Source organism: Onychostruthus taczanowskii, unplaced genomic scaffold (genome assembly GCF_017590055.1).
Source record: "Onychostruthus taczanowskii isolate IOZ18803 unplaced genomic scaffold, ASM1759005v1 scaffold110, whole genome shotgun sequence".
Classification (NCBI taxonomy): Eukaryota; Metazoa; Chordata; class Aves; order Passeriformes; family Passeridae; genus Onychostruthus; species Onychostruthus taczanowskii.
Window position 1 is genome coordinate 1,657,985 of NW_024497630.1, and position 16,293 is coordinate 1,674,277.

A 16,293-nucleotide genomic window follows, 5' to 3' on the forward strand; every position below is an offset into this window, starting at 1 on the left:
TGGCCACACCAGGTGACAATTTCCAAATCTGGCCACTGATTGGTTTGTCCATAATTTCCCAGAGAACTCACTTCCTGGTCAAACCAGGACACATGCAACAATGCAACATCTTAGCAAGTAATGTAAACCCATTATTGTTTAATCTTCTGAGACCTCTTCCACATAACCTTTTTTGGGGGTGGATTTTCCAGATGGAAGTATGTGCCTATGTGCTGTCTGGTGCAGATGAAGCAAACCTCATGTATCTTTGTCAGTTTATGGACATATGGCAAAGATGGCATCAAAGAAGAAGCTTTAGGGAAAGGCCTTGTCAAAATCTGAGATTGGTATTTGACCCATGAGGTAGGCACATGGAGACTGACGCCGTGCCCCGGTTGTGGGAGGAGGGGGTAGCGCTGGTCACCAGCGAGCTCCGATCCCCTTTCCCTTCGGCATCGGGAGGAGGGGTAGCGCCGGTCGCCAGCGAGCTCCGACCCCCTTTCCCCTCGGCACGCGTCAGGAGCGGCCGCTCCCCGCCTCAGCCACCGGCAGGCAGAGGGTAGCAGTTTGGCCACAAGCTGAGGTCCCCTACCGACAGAAGTGTGGACCCACATCAAAGGATCAAGGTAAAGTAAGAAGGAAGGACCCCTTGGTTGTGTTTCCAAACTGGCTTTATTCTTCCCCATGATGGGAGTGGCACACGTGCTGCAGTGTCGCAGTTTGAAGGGGAGGCAGAGGCAAAAGGGCACGAAACAGAGAATAACGGCAGCTTTTAAGGAGGGGGAGCTGTCTTCTGGGAGGAGACAGCCTAACAACAAATCAAGGGCTAGACAGGAGGGGTATGGGGGGGATAAACGTAAACATAAAACCAATAGGAAATAGGAAAGGAAGAGTGCATAACAATGAGGGAAATAATTGACAATGAAGCTTCTAGATAAATGGGTGAAGCAAATAATGACAGACAAGCTGCAGGGGCAGGGTTTGGAGGATGGACGGGGAAGGATCCAGAACTGGGAAAGGCGGGAAGACAGATGGTAAACAACTTTAGGGAGAGACTATTAGGAAAGCTGAACAGGGGGTGAATAGGAAAAAAACATTACATTTTAAACAATTTCTTAAACAAATAAAATTCAAAGCCTCCACCGCCACAGGAGATAAGAAAGTATAATACATCATGCGAAAAGTCATGTCTCTGACCTTTGGAAGGTCAATTCCAAAGTACTGAGGAAAAATAATAGAAAAAAAAAATCATGGAGAAGTATTTTGGAAAAAAATCCCTTTATTTTTCAAATATGGAAACTATCTGTATTGACTGAAAATAATAGCATGAAGAAAAAGCCCTCAGGAATTAACAGTTAAATTGCACAAATGCCATGAACACACTGTACAGTACTGATTTCCAGTTCTTCTTTGGGCAGAGCAGAAAAACATACAATTTCAGGTCAGCTTTCATGGGCAGCTCTGATGCCTGGAACAATGTGCAACATACATACAGTGACATGTGGCCTAACTGAAAATCCATATTCTTCCTGGATTTTCTCTCTTCAAATTAGTATTGAAGAGGTATGTCCTTATCCAAGAGCTACTTGTGTATTTAACATTGACATAGCTCTCTGTTTCATCCCATCTGTAACCATTAGGAAGAGATCTGTTTGCAGATAGGAGCAACTTAGAAAGTTTCTGCAAGTAGAAGCAGCAGGACTGCAGTAAAGACTGCATAAGCTTACAAATATCTGGTAATTTTAAAAGACAGTGGATAAAATTATAAAAACCCTTTCAATTATCCAGTTTTGAAGGCTGAGTTAGTACAAGGTCAGCATTGGATTTGGAAGAAGTACAAGTACTTTAGTGTTATTGACTGAACTCTGAAATCTTGGCCTTTGCCAAGACTGATGCAGTGTGGATGGGGATCTTTGGGATGTGTACAGACAAGGACACAGTGGAGAGTTTTTTCTATACATTGAGAAGTTCTCATTTCATCACCAGAAGGTATAAGTCTAAATTGGCATGCATTGAGCTCCTTTCTGCGAAATCTGGCTTTGAAAGACTCATTTCTGGAATGAAGTAGAACAGCCTCGGGTTTGTTTTTTTTTAAGTACCGGGTTAAATGAGTAAATCAAGGTGGACACCAAAATAAAATAAAAAGCTTTACACATAGTGAGACTGTAATATTTGCTTTCCTTCTTGGATTAGTAACAAAAAAATTGACTCTATGTATACATATGCTTCCACATATGCACCTCTGTCATATATATGTATGGATATATATGTAAGCATATGCAAATTTCTGACAATATTTTGATGTTCAGGTATTGTAAACAGATAATCCCAATCATAATCTGGTTAACAACATGGGTAAACACCAGAGCTAAAAGCTATAAACTGAATTCTGAAATTCCCAAAGGAATACTGGTTTGCTTTGTTGGAAAATGAGGCATCTACTTGTTTGTGCTCTGTTAATCTTGTGTGGAAAGCAGAAAATCACAAATGGCAAGGCTTGGTGCATACTGCTTTGTGGGAACATGTGAACATGTGGATGCAATGTGGTATGGAGAGTCCCTTTTGTGATATGTGTACATGTCTGCTAACAGGAACTGAAAACAGATTGGACTCCTGCTGAGTTTTATTAAAGTACCATTAGAATCCTTTCAGATAGCTTTTAGAAATGATTGGGTTGGAAAGACCCTTTGCGATATCTCTAAGCCAGAAAGCACGTGCATATATTATAAAGCCAGAAGGGACCCTTGTGACTGTCTAGTCTGTGTAACCCAAGCCATAGGACTTCCCAGAAATCATTCCCATTTGAGCTAGAATCCAATCCAATAATCTTCTGATTCATCCTTCAGTTTGCCCTTTTTATACAGGAAGTCACTTCAGGATTAGAATTCAATGTTTTCTTGAAAAGTTGGACAAGTAGTCTGAAAAAAAAAAAAAAAAAGAAAACCAAGAAGCAGTTCAATATGGACATCTTAAAATTACTGTACTTCAGTAGTAATAATCAACTGCACAAACACAAGCTGGGAAATTGCTTGATAGGCAGCAGTCCTGTTTAATATGATGTGAGAATTATCATGTATTACCTCTGGACTAGGGTCAATGCTATCATGCTGTTGTTAAAAAATAAAGCACTTCATTGGGTTTTATAAGCAGGTCTGTTCTTTATGAAGGTTTAGACTCATCAGCTGAGCAGTGTTATTGATAAGCTAGTGCTGTCTTAGCTCACTATAGATACAAGCTGATGCAGTGTATCTGAAAACTCTTTGATTAAGATCCAGTCCTCAGATAGAGCCATCTCATCAAAGTAAGAGTCTAACCTTGCTAGGGGTTAGGATAAGATGAACAGACTTGAGTTTGCTGTATGTATGCATCAGGGGAAGTTATCCTGATCAGCTGATGCATAGCCTGCTAACAACCATGGTAACATAAGTCCAAGGTCTAAATCTTAATGTACAGGAAATATTATTTCCTCAGCGCTCAGTAATAATAGATCTTTAGTTGGATTGTTGTGTCAAATTTTAGTCATTCCACTTCAAGAAAGATGTGGAACAGCAAGGAGAATGTCCAGAGGAGAGGAACATGAATTATTATTACCTGTGATATATACGGGATCTGTTTAGTCTAGAAAGGAGAAGAGCAGACATTATAAAAGTATTCAAACAAGATTAAAAAAGTGCTACAAAGAGAAGGATAATAATTTTTTGTCCAGCTCACTTGTCTCCTGCTGGAGTAGATCTCTTGTCAAAATAAGCAACCTGCCTTCCACAGTCAGCAAACAACTTGCTGCCTTACAGTCTGGAGCTAGCCACTGTTAAACAGAACTACCACACACTTCTAGTTACCCTGTTCTGCTACTAGTCTTACATGAAAGAGATGCATTTGTGCATTAATCTCAGGTTCCAAATAATTGTCCAGCCCATAAAAATAGAACACTCTGACTTCAGGATGTGGAATGTAGCAGCACCAATGTATAACCCTGCAGTTTCTGAACGACTAAAAAGAGCCTCATGATCTGGCCTTCAACATTTCAAGAAATGTGTTTGAGGAAACTTTGTTAGTGCTGGTGATGGCAGCATGGAGAGGTGTGCAGTTGTGATTGGCAAAGTTGACTCCAGCAATGCCTCTGAGGTGTTCCTTCCATGATGTGCACCTCTGAGTGTATGGTTATGGCTAGGGATATAAAAAGCATCAATGTGTAAAGCCAGGGTAGAGGGGTGTAAATGACATAGTGGGTTGGGAATAATGAGCAGATCTCAAGTGAAACTGGCCAGTTTAGACAGTACCTTGATGGGTCAGGAGGCTGCTCACTGCTATTCCTGCTCTTAGCCATTGTTAAAAGCAGGACAGCTACAATACAGCAGCCCCAGCACTGTGGATCCTTAACATCTTCCTGGTTAAGTTATAGACATTCCTTTTTCTGGATGTTCATGGACCTGGATGTTATGGAACAAGTCCTAGTGTGAGAGATGCCGGCTGTATTCCTGGCCATGCCAGGGAAGGTGGAGAGAGCATGGATGAAGCAGGTCCCTACTTCTATCTTTAGACTCTGAGATGTTATGGATGTAATTTGGGCTTATGCCCAAGTGTGTTAAACAGAAGCTGAATTCCATTTGGTAGGAATCGAAAAATATATCCTGAATTTTTAAGTCTGGGATTTGGGCAACCTGTGCAAGCTCTAAGAAGTGATTTGTCTCTGCCTATAAAAGATAAGGATCTGTAAAAAGACAGAGGTGTTTGAAAGCACATTCTAGAGCAACATGACTGAGGGGAAGTCACTTCTGAAAATAGGCAGAGATGAGCACAGGAATAATTTCCTTAGGAATCCTGTGATGCAGAGTGAAACTGTTTTCTGAGCAAATCTTGCATGTAAGGGAGTCATTCCTGGCATGGATGTACCACCAGCTGCTCAGATGGGCAAATTGTTCTTAAACTTTGTGTTTCCCCTCCTGGTTTCAGCAGGATGAGAAGAGCCTGCTAAAGAGAAATTAAGTTAACTGGGTTTTGGCAGAGCTTGGTAGAGGGGAGAGCTATTTCAAGACTGAATAATGGATATAATGATTTTTTTAACTGTTTGCTTCTTTCACAATCCTTTAGGATCTTCCACTAATGAGAAGCCTATTGATCCCTATTGGTGCTACCAGCCAGCTGTCCTGCTGTATGATCCCACATTCCTTCAGGAAGTGGGTGACTCTAGTATCTGCAACAAAACAGGTTGCCAGTGGAGTTCTCGGGAAGCATCAAGTGCATATCTGTGCAAACACCAGGATTGTGAGCAAGGAGGTAAATGCTAAAAGCTTGTTTGGGTGAATGTACTAACCAAGTGAAGACTTTGCAGTGTATCTTGCAGGACAGAATTACAGCAACATTTTGGTGCCGGTCCACAGATTGTGGTGTTCCCAACTCACCTGGCTACTTAGTTCAGAAATAAAGGAGCTCCGAGTCCAGCTCCTTTACTAGGTCTTCCTTATTCAGGTCTAACTATTGGGCCTCATAAGAATGACTAAATCAGGCTTTCTTTGCACTTTAATTTTCTCCTCTTTAATGACAGTCAGAGAGAAATAAGGGAGCAACAGGATTAGGGAAGACTGCATGTGGCAGAGGTGATAGAAAAGTGAGCATCTTGCACAATGGATCTTTCTCTGTCCTCCACTCTGGACTTCTGTTTCGCTTTTTACAGCATTAATCTGCACTCTGCTGCCCGATTTCACAGTGCTGTCTCCCTCCTGGAGTGCCTGTGGGTGTCATTCTGTGGGCACACCAGGTGGGAGAGCTGTTCTTTGTCCTGTATCCCAGAATTACCAAGTTCGCAGTCTTGCGCATCCAGCTCGTGCCGGGAGAGATGCTCCACAATGCCAGCCCCCAGAGAATCCCCCAGGACGTTTGTAGTTGTTCTAAGGCGGTCCCTGAAAAATCAGAGAGAAAAACAAAATAGAGTTTCATAGTAGCAACTAACGGGATGAAGATTATTTCAAGAAACATCATCAGTGAAATTTCTTCTACTTTCTAAGTCATTCTAATAATGGATACTTCAACACTGACAGGAAAATTACTCCCAGAGATACTTCCTTGATTGACATCCTTGAGCTCAAGCTTTACATTCATTCCTGTTTTACTGCATTCCCAATTTATTACTGAAAAATTTTGGATTTGACACAAATTAAGACAGAGGTTGTGTTTATACACGGACACTGTCTTTTCCAAAAGCCTTGCTGTCGATTCAGATGGCCTCAACACATCTGTTTCATTTAAGTTGCATTTGGTTTTAAAAAAAGTGCTGAAATTCTGGTGCAATCCTGTGACAGCACTGCTGTGGATGCAGATTTCCTCTGCATGGACAGCATGCGGTAAGACAAGGCACCAGATTTTTGGTGCAAAATAGCACATCTAAAAGACCCTTTGCAACGAGACATTCTCCACAACCACAACAGTATGTCAGAGCTGCTGAAGCTGTCACCAGTCCAGCATCCCATCAGATCCTTCAGTAGTAACAGCAGAGCCTGACTGAAATAATCTACTCTGAGTAAGCACAAGAAGTAACCTGGCTTATTAGGAGGTAGGGCTCTACCCAGCCAAGTGTGTTCTTATGTACAATCCACAGAAGTGAAGGTTTTCCACAAAACTGTTTCCAACTGGTCAGCCATGGCTGGGAGCAGAGTTTGGCTGCTTTGGCTACAAACCAACAATACAAGATACAGAAGAGCAGAGGAGAACACTGACAGTGTATCCATCTGTCAGGATTTTGGTGTTTGAGAAGACAAAGAGGTGGGACTGTGCACAGTCCCATTCTTCAATATGGTTCCTAAGAGTACCCCTATAAAATCACTCGTCTCAAGTGATTTTATTTAAAAGGGAAAGAAAACTGAAATGTAGCAGTGTGGCTGACTAGCTGCACACATGTAAACACTCTTCAACTTTGTGCAGCCCAGTCTCATCCCTCTTTCAGTGTTTGGTAGCCCAGAACTATCCTTCTGTAGTGTGGATTTGCTTATTATTGGCACAGCTTTTCCCTATGACTCTGCAAATAATTTCTGGATGCATTTTAAATAAAGCAAATGGAGGACATTCTGTTTGGTCACTAGGCTGATCAGCAAGTGACCTCTGATGCCTTGAGTCACTGAAGCACATGGCAAAAACTCCAGCGTGGACAGAGAGGGCTACTGTGCAAAGGTCTCAGGGCATACAGGTGTGTTTTAAGCTTAATAGTACAGGTTAGTGAGTGTGCTTTTAGCAGAGACATCAGGAGTACAGATGAGGTCTGTAAACACGGGCAGGAATGCGCAGAAGTGCATGCCCGCTGGGCAAGGGACTTACAGAAACCAGTCCACAGCGATGATCAGTGTAATGTCTTCAGTAGGCAGCCCCACGGAAGTCAGCACTATAACCATTGTCACCAGTCCTGCCTGGGGAATACCGGCGGCTCCGATGCTGGCTGCCGTGGCAGTGATGCTAGAGAGAATGGGAAAGCAGAGCAATCAGCAAAGGGAAGAAAAGAGCTGGTTGCATTTGCAGAAATGTCAGGAAGTAGCTCAAACTCATCATTGTCTTGGCAGCCTTTCTGCCCTGGTCACCAAGAAAGACAGTGACACATGGGACATCAAAACAATGCCAAGGCTGCCCCTGCCAGACACTCATAAAAGACTGCACACCACAGCTTTTCCTAAGACCTGGACATGCAAGAAGGCTCAAGCAGAGCCTCAAAGACATGGTGTCCACATGTGCTTTGACACCTAGATTTATAGTACAACCCTTCTTTTCCCATACATTTTTCCCCCTTATTGTCTCTTCCGAGCAAAAGAGGAACCTGATCACACCTCAGATAAGCCAACAAAATGGAAGCCCTTTCTGTAGTCCCAAAACTCTTTCAAAAGTCACCTTATTGTGATGATTTGCCCAAAGTCAAGTTCATAGTTGTTGACTTGTGCAATGAAGATGGCTGCAAGGGCCTCGTACAGAGCAGTGCCGTCCATGTTAATTGTGGCTCCCACAGGCAGCACAAACCTTGTGATGCGCCTGTCCACACCATTGTTTTCTTCCAGGCACCTGAAGGTTATGGGTAGAGTCGCTGAGCTGTAAGGAATTTACAAATCCACATGAATTGCATGTATGCCGACTTTGGAAGAAGGATTAAGCCTCTGCCTGGTTTATGACCTTACCTGCCTGCTTTTTCACCCTGCCATGTGAGCCAGAGGCCAGAAACTGCTAGAAGAAAGGACAGTCTAAGCAAGGCTTCCTCAGATATGATGCATGCTGCAGTTACACATTCTGACATGGCTTTTCTCAGGGGGCTGGGACAGGGGCTGTTTAACCCTGAAGCTGATGATGCTGGTATAACACCAAAAGAAGGAGGATTCAGGGTACATAGGGCAGAGTCTCAAGAACAGAACTCCTTTTCTGCTATTAAAAAAAACTTGAGCCCTTTCTCTTCCCTCTCAGCCCATTAGACAAGAATGATACATGTTTGAGAATATATCTTGCAGAGAAAGCAAAGAACTGTTTCTGAAAGAGAACATAAGCAGGAAAAATGCTGTGTGTTTTGGTATGAGAATGTATGTAGAAGAGCCTGCTATGTGCTTGCCAGGACACCAATGTAAAAAGAAACAGCGCTTAGTGAAACAACAGTTACCTACCATCCCTTGCTTTGGCTGTGCAACATGGCAGTGTGAGTCATTGAACATACTGGTGTTGATGCTTTGCCCAGGTCTCTGGGAAGTTTAATGACAGCTGCATACAGTCTGTGTGCCTGGGATGTGAAATGTGTGCAAGTACATGTGAGAAGTATGTGCATGTGAAATAATGCTGTGATTCAGCAGGATATTTGTCCTGAGCTCAGCATTTCAGTGGTAAGCAAAGTCACCCTCATGTTTGGTCAGGAGGAATGTGGGCCATTCACTGATGGTCAGAGCTGGTCCTGTGAGTATACGGCTCCTGAGCAGGGCAGTGGGAACCTTCCCACTCCCAAATGAGTTTGGCTGGTTCACTGCAAAAAGCTGTTAGTGCTAGAAACTGTGAGACCACAGTGCTGCATTGAGAGCAATAGAGTGCTGAGATGTATTATCTACATAGTATCAGCCCAGACCCCCCTCCTGCACAGCCATCATACCTGGAGGAGGTGCCCAGGGCTGTGATGAGAGCCTGCAGGAGCCCTGCAATGAACACCCAGGGGTTTCGGTGCGTGACAATGAAGTAGAGCAGAGGCAGGATGCAAAGGGCGTGAATGAGGAGTCCGACAATGACGGTGAGCGTGTACATCCCCAGCTGGCCTCCCATCACTGCTAGGTCATCCATCTCCAGGATTTTGCCCGCAATCAAAAACATGATCCCAACTGGAGCATACCTGTGACAGAAACACAAAGCTGATGGTCAGGACTGGCTCCCATACTTTCACCTCAGCTTTAACACATGCTGTCTGGATAAATCCCCAATAAACCAGCATACCATAAGTACTCACTGAGCCTAATCACTGGATTACACTGCTGATTTCTAGAAACCTGGAGAGAGCTGGGACTTGTTCATCCCATGGTCAAAAATCAGCTCTTGGTGCATGCCTGGAGACCTCAGCACTCTGCTTTACACACAGCATGGGCCGTTTCCTCCTCTTTTTGGGTTTTCTACATTTCTACAACACTCTAGAATTGATGAGGAAGGTTATATAGAGAAACCTTCAGAGTCCCTTCCTTTCCTAACAGAGCTTGGGCTGACAGTATTTTTTTTCTCCTGAGAGGCACAGGAAAGTACAGGAGAAACAGGGAATCAGGGAGTAAAAGCAAGAGTATCCTATAGGCTCTGGGATATCAGCCTTGCTATCTTCAGATGCTCACATTTAGGGATTATGAACATCTAGGGATTCCAGATCTGGTCCAACAAGGCCTGGACCCACCAACACCTGTGAAAGCAGCCATGGCTCATATAAAACCCCATTTTGAGGTATCCCACTATCTTTTCCATTCCTCATGTCTTTGTCCCCCCATCCATGACAATGCAGCTGACAAGCAGCACTGAGGATCCACAGAAATGAAGATATAAGTAAGATATGGAGAGAATAATGGGCACTAATATAATAATCAGACCAAAGAAAATTTCAGCTCCATGGCCACATCTCTCAGGGCTGGGACTCTGCAGCTCAAGAGCTCACATGCACCTCATGCACAAGGCTCAGAGTTCCACATGCCAAACTCCAGCTTAGCCTGGGAGGTTTGGAAAAGTTTCAGGAAAGGATTTAATAAATATTTCATTTCCTCTGACATTCCTGTTAGAACACATCCTTGGCTGCAACCAGTGATCAGATCTCCCCAGGAAAAACAAGCTTCTGGGAGATGGTTTGCAGATTGTGGCTACCAGGAGGCATGCACAGACAGTGTCCCAGGTGTAACCAATGTTCTATACATAAACACCCTGCCTTCCTTCATCTAAAGGGACGTTTAAGGAGGGGTGTTGAAGGTCTCTGGAGTAGTGTGCATGTCTACTTGTTCCACGGTGCTCATGCTCTCGCTTCTGTGCCTCCAGGCAAGTCTTACCTGTTCTTAGGAAAGAAAAGCCCCAAATTCTGGCTCAGACATGGAGTAAAAGATCCATGGAGTAAAAGGGGGGTGTGGGGCTTCCCAACATCTCCGGTGAGTTCAGGGATATTCTTCCCCTTTGTGCCTTTTTCTGTAAGGCCTGTTCTTCTGTGCTTGGGACTTTGCTTTCAGATACAACACTGTGACTTATAAGACCAAGGAAAGGAAGCTGGAATGATCTAAAATGGGAGAGGGTGTCAGGCTGACAGATGTCAGACATTTGCATGTATTCTGCCAAAGCTGCATCTGTCCTATTTTGCAGTACCTGAAAAAAGTTTGAGCCCTAACTGAGTAAAAAGCTTAAAATAACCATATTTGGTAAAATGGTGCCTTCTAGAGTAGGCTTGTCTCAGCAATGGCTTGTTTGTCTGCACCATGTGTCATAGGCAACCTTACACAGAAAGCAATGAGCAGCTGAGCTCCAGAGAAGTCATGATCTGGGAAGGATGTAAAAGGCAGTAACTTTGAGCTGATCCTCTCAACCCAGCTCAGCTCTCAGAGCTACTGCATTACTGCATACAGCTGCCACCCTGAAAGCAGGAAAGGGGCAAAGGGTTACTGTGATTCATAGCTAAGTCAGACTCCTGGAACACAGCTGGATGGAAAGCTTTTGCTGAGAAAGCCCCACACCCTATTCCTGTTGGTAAGGCTAAGAGATCATCCACTCCAGCTTTCTGGTCTTCCAAGGATGTTTCCAGAAGCCTCAAGAAAAGCAAGTCCTGGTGTACCTGATACTTCTAAGGTAAAAACAAAAGAACAGGAAATGAAATCTGAACAAATATCCCATCCAGACTTTTCCCTCCAGCTTGATGGAGCCAAAGTAGAGCTGTGCCCATCTGCTTTTCCTGTCTTGTGCATGAAATCCTTAAAGCTACCCCACTTCTCATCATGTCAATGGAAACTGCACCTGCAGACCTCCTGCTCCAACCGGCCGTGCTCCTCACCAGATGATAATGGCCACCAGCCTCATGATGGCTTCGTTGAGGCAGTTAAAGAACTCCCGCAGGGGCCGTCCCTTCTGCTTCATGCTGCCGATCATCAAACCGAAGCACATGGAGAACACTACCAGCCCCAGCGCGTTCACCCCATTGGCTGAGCCTGGGATGGGAATGACTTCTTCAAAGGTCAGCACCTCAGAGATGGTTCCCAGGGCATGAGTGACATTCTCCATGATGCTGGTGAAATTCTCAGCCACAGGGATCTGAGTGGTTGCCACACCTGCTGTGGCATTGCTGCTGTGGAGGATGGTTCTGGTGAAGACCCTGGTGCTGTACTGAGTCTTGTACTGAAAAGACAGAGATTATCAAATGCACTCACAGGCTCCAGTTCAGATGATCAGGACACATGCTAGGCTCTGATATGCTTTGCCTGCTCTCAAGGTCCCCAGTTTAGTGCTTTCACCAGAAAGGTCAGAAAGTTCATAGAACAGAAGGTCAAAAGAGACCATTAGAGCATCTCATGTCGCTAGGACTGAGATATGCTGGCTTCTCTGATAACCCTTTGTGCTCCTTCTATGGGCACTAGCACTGCAGAAGAGACAGATTCTTGGAGAATCTATTCCATATCACTGCCAGTCCAAGCCTGCAACCCGAGATCATGCAACCCTTCCTGCCTCTTTGGGGTGGGAGGGAGGTTGAAGACCCCATGTACAGACAGTTTGAAAAGCTTGCATGGGGGATGCTATAATACAGACTAACATTTGCAGTGCCTCCTGCAGCAGTCAGACCTGGGGAATAAAGTGCTAGTCCATCCCTCAGAGAAGTAGATAGGACCATGGTCCAGGGTACAAGGTGCAAAGATGAGATTTCATACCTGTTTGAAGCAGGCTTCTACCAGGTTGGGTGGGAACATATTCCTGCAGTAGATAAAACAAGGTAAGAATTATTGTCCTGTTCAACTAGGAAGAAAACATGGGCTTCCTGGCCAACTTCTTCATCCTGAAGCAATGTCTGAGGTCACAACTTTCACAATGTCCACTTAAGCCCTTTTGGTCTGACTGACAGAAGAAAGGAATATGCTGATCTGGACCCAGCATCTCTTGCAACTAGTCAGACTTCCACTACATGTTTTCAGACTCCATAAGGTTATTCAGGTATGTGGAAGGAGATGACACACATACTGCCCTGGGATATAGGTACATTGTAAAATCATCATCAAACCAAACTGAACCTTGAAACAATACCATACTACAATAATTAATACACTGCCTTGCTCTCAGCCTCTCCTCTGCAGCTGTGGTGAGCTCTCTGTTATCCTGTACCTCAAAACCACGGCTTTATACTGCTTGAGATGGTACAGCTTTGCAATTCACTGAGTAAGGTCACAGCAAGGGAAGAAAAGGCAATGTCTTGGGAACCACTTCCTTGATTTTCTTTTGTCATTGAAGACAGATATTTGCAGTAGCCTTTTCCGGGTGAATTTCTGAAAGCTGGTAGCCCACTGATGGTTTTCATTACTTGTTTTGTTGAGCACACTGTGACCTCTTACATTAACACCTCTGGAGAAGGGCTGGACTCCAGGCCAGACACTCAGTCTCAGAGTGGCAAAGCCAGTTAGCTAGACTAAGCTAGAAGTACTAGGTTTGCCAAGACTCAGCCCACTCAGCCTTTAACCTCTTTCCTATGCCTAAAGCTGTGATACTTCAAAAGGATGTTCCATGGAGGAATGTAATCTCACTGATATGGTCTCAACATGAGACCATCTTGTTTACCTACCTCACCAAGTCCATGAAGGCATCTGTGGTCTGCACCTGCTCAATTCTGCCTTCTCTGTGAAGTTTGTCCTTAGATCCTTTTCCTGGATGTATGATGATCACCATGAAGATGCCAATGAAGACAGCTATGATTGTGGTCACCATGTAGTAGATGATAGCCCGCATCCCCATCTTCCCTGAGACTCTGCTGTCCAGTGAGGCCATTCCTGGGGTGTCACACAGAGAGACAATGTGAGGGTGCCTATCGTCTTAGAGAGAAAGGGAAAGCTTGAGGAAGATTCAAAGGGTGCAAGGCTCATGCATGATTTGGACAGGGAGCTAGGGTCTCTAGGAAGCACAGCCTACAAGGAACAGAATTTGCAGTTCCAGGGTGATGTTGATATGGAAGAATGTGGTCATGAAGAAGCATAGCACTGGTGGATCTTATACTGCATTTGGGAATGTAGCAATTTTCTTTTAAAGCTCTCAGAAGGGAAATAATCCCCTCCTAGTACACTGGGCCTTTCAGTCCCTAATGGTGGGATGTTTCAGCAGGTGGAACACCTTGCAGTCCCTACTGCTGTCTGAAAACTTGTCTGTCTGTCATGTCTTACTTGATGATGTGGGTAAAACAAGCCCTCCAGCTGGTGATCAATCCTTTTGAACTAACAAAAATTAACCTTCTCTAGGCTGGAGAAAACCTGAAATTTACTTGGGCAAGAAACTTGGAGACATTTGAAGTTATGTAGGATTAAATCCTTGTTAGTGCTGGGCATTGGAACCACTGCATTGTGTTTTCCCCAGTCTTCTGAGAAAGCACAAGGTCTTCTGCTTCTCTGCACTACTACTGAGCTGGCAGGGGTCTCAGTGTGGATCATGTTCCCTATGGTGTAGATTCAGGCTTGTCGCTACTAGCCAAGCTAATCCAAGCACCTCCAGCTGGGGCACCAAGAGGTACCCGAACACCAGCTTTGCTGACCATTGTCTTGGCTGAAAGCAGCAGAAAGTACTTCTCACCTGTAATCAAGCTAGAGACAATGAGAGGAAGAACCAGCATCTGGAGCATACGCATCAGCAGCTCACCAGGGAAGGAGAAATACTTGATCTGGCGATAGGTCAGTTGGTAGGGCCGGAGGGAGAAGGCCAGGATAATCCCTGTGGATCAGCAAGGGATGAGAATGGAAGTGGGACAGTGTGATCCAGTGGTCTGTCCCTCAGTCCTACAACGTGGTTTTTCTCTTCTCATTTACTCTCAGTTCCTCTTCTTTCCAAAGGAACAAATGCTCATTTTCTAGAAGGCTATGATCCAGTTTTTATGGTATGCTCTCTCTCCCTCTGACGTATTTATGTGCAGAGGAGTCTTGAGCAAAACCACAGGTCTCCTTGTTCCCTGTCTATTGTTCTTCTGGAGTCTGTTCCCAGGAAGCTCATGAATACAAAATGCTGTGATGAGAGATATGATCTCACAGACAAAAATAAGTGTGACTACACAGTTCAGATTCTTTGTCTACCCACCTCTTAAATCTGAATTCAGCCAGTTAGAGTCATGTAACCTGGATCAAAAGCTAGGGACAGCCTGCTATTTGCTAAGCACATTTGGTTTGCATTGTATCATGGCCATTTGCAGCATTTCTTGTCCTGTCAGGCTAAAGCTGTGGGACGAATCTGAAAAGCCCTTGTGCCTACAGCTGCACTCACAAGATGCCTCTGAAGAAACCTGGATGATTTGTACAAGGATTGGTTGAGTGGGACCATCAAACTCTTTATATCATAGACTGTTTCTATACTGCGCTAGAAAGGATCAACAAGGACTCCCTCCCACATACATACTCTCTGTTGGGTCCCTTGATCTTGCACACAAAAGTACTCATGATGTAGGCAGCACTTTGAGCTGCCAGCTCATCAGCTTCAACTCCTCAGTCAAATTGCTATGATAAAATAAAAACTTTTGTAAAATAAACAACATTTCCCCATATTTATAAATGGTGCCTGGTGTTGCCACCAGCTCCATACCTAGTAGGACCGCAGCAATGGTGAAGAGGACGAAGGCATTTCTCCTGAAGAAGCTTTTAGCGCTCTCAGCCGTGATGCTGTGCATCCGCTTCTTGGCCCGCGCCGCCCGCTTGTGCACAGCCTGCCGGAACCGCTGCACCCGGCTGTCGGCGTGAAGCCGCTTGGCTGCATCCTCGTTGAGGAACAGGCTGTTGACGTGGCTCTGCTCGCTCATGGTCAGCACAGCTGCTTAGTCCTCCAGGCACAGCTCTGCCTAGGCTGGGCAGGGAGAAATACAGGCAGGAGAGCATAAGCTGTGGCACATCTTGTCTTCGCCTTTAGGTCATTTCCCTGGGGTCTGCTTATGAAGGTTTATTTAAAGTTGATTAATGACCTTCTCTGACCATCTGCAAGGAGCAGCCCTTGGGGAAGGATATGTAAAGAGCTGCCAGGGTCTTGTCACTACTGCTTTGGTGCCTCTAGAGAAGCTCTGGCCCCTACAGCACCCAACCTGCACTGAGGAGTGTTTTATGTTGGCCCGGGCAGCCAGAACAGGCTCCACAGCCACCCACACTTGTTAAAGTTTGACCACTTTGGAATGGAATTAATTTTTATCACCTGGCAACAAACCCCCTTCCTATACACCACTCTTCCAAACAAAACCAAGCAGCAAACAACATTCCTGATGCACCTCCAAGGTGGACAGGTTCCCTACCACAACAACTTTCCGCACGACAGCAATTGGTGCTGGCTGTTTCTGTAGAAAGGAACAATATCCCCTTGCCTTACATGGAGCCTGAGGATAAGACTTTATTTACTGACTTACCTTTGAAACACAACAGGACTTTCAAGTAGTATCTCTTGTCAAACTGCACTGACGGGATTAACCTGATGTTCTATCTTCATAAATACTAAGACTGAAATCAAACCTACTCCAAAGAGATAAGTAAAGAACCAATTCTGCTCCATTACCAATTGGCTGAAAGGCCTGGACAGTCTACTGTACTTTATCTGTTTAGTTTTTACTGTTATTTCCATATTCCTCAGAAGAGAAGAACAAGGAGGCTACATAGGCAC

At 44.6% G+C, this 16,293-nt stretch overlaps 1 protein-coding gene across 7 annotated transcripts in view; it reads right to left on the reverse strand.

Moving 5' to 3' along the window:
- Positions 1–1,289: 1,289 nt before the first annotated feature.
- Positions 1,290–16,293, reverse strand: part of LOC121345790 (excitatory amino acid transporter 4-like) — a 39,437-nt gene continuing 24,433 nt past the window's right edge. For 5 of the 7 annotated variants that reach the window (XM_041423015.1, XM_041423032.1, XM_041423024.1 and 2 more), the window contains 9 exons: positions 15,238–15,495; positions 14,242–14,379; positions 13,247–13,451; positions 12,345–12,387; positions 11,477–11,817; positions 9,077–9,310; positions 7,849–8,043; positions 7,288–7,422; positions 5,607–5,879 (listed from right to left, as the gene is read on the reverse strand). In XM_041423015.1, the coding sequence (XP_041278949.1) occupies positions 5,681–5,879; positions 7,288–7,422; positions 7,849–8,043; positions 9,077–9,310; positions 11,477–11,817; positions 12,345–12,387; positions 13,247–13,451; positions 14,242–14,379; positions 15,238–15,451 (1,704 nt within the window). In that variant the 5' untranslated portion in view covers positions 15,452–15,495 and the 3' untranslated portion in view covers positions 5,607–5,680. Of the gene's footprint in view, positions 2,898–3,570; positions 3,598–5,606; positions 5,880–7,287; positions 7,423–7,848; positions 8,044–9,076; positions 9,311–11,476; positions 11,818–12,344; positions 12,388–13,246; positions 13,452–14,241; positions 14,380–15,237; positions 15,496–16,293 lie in introns of those variants that run through there. The other 2 variants (XM_041423065.1, XM_041423058.1) reach the window with 2 other exon arrangements.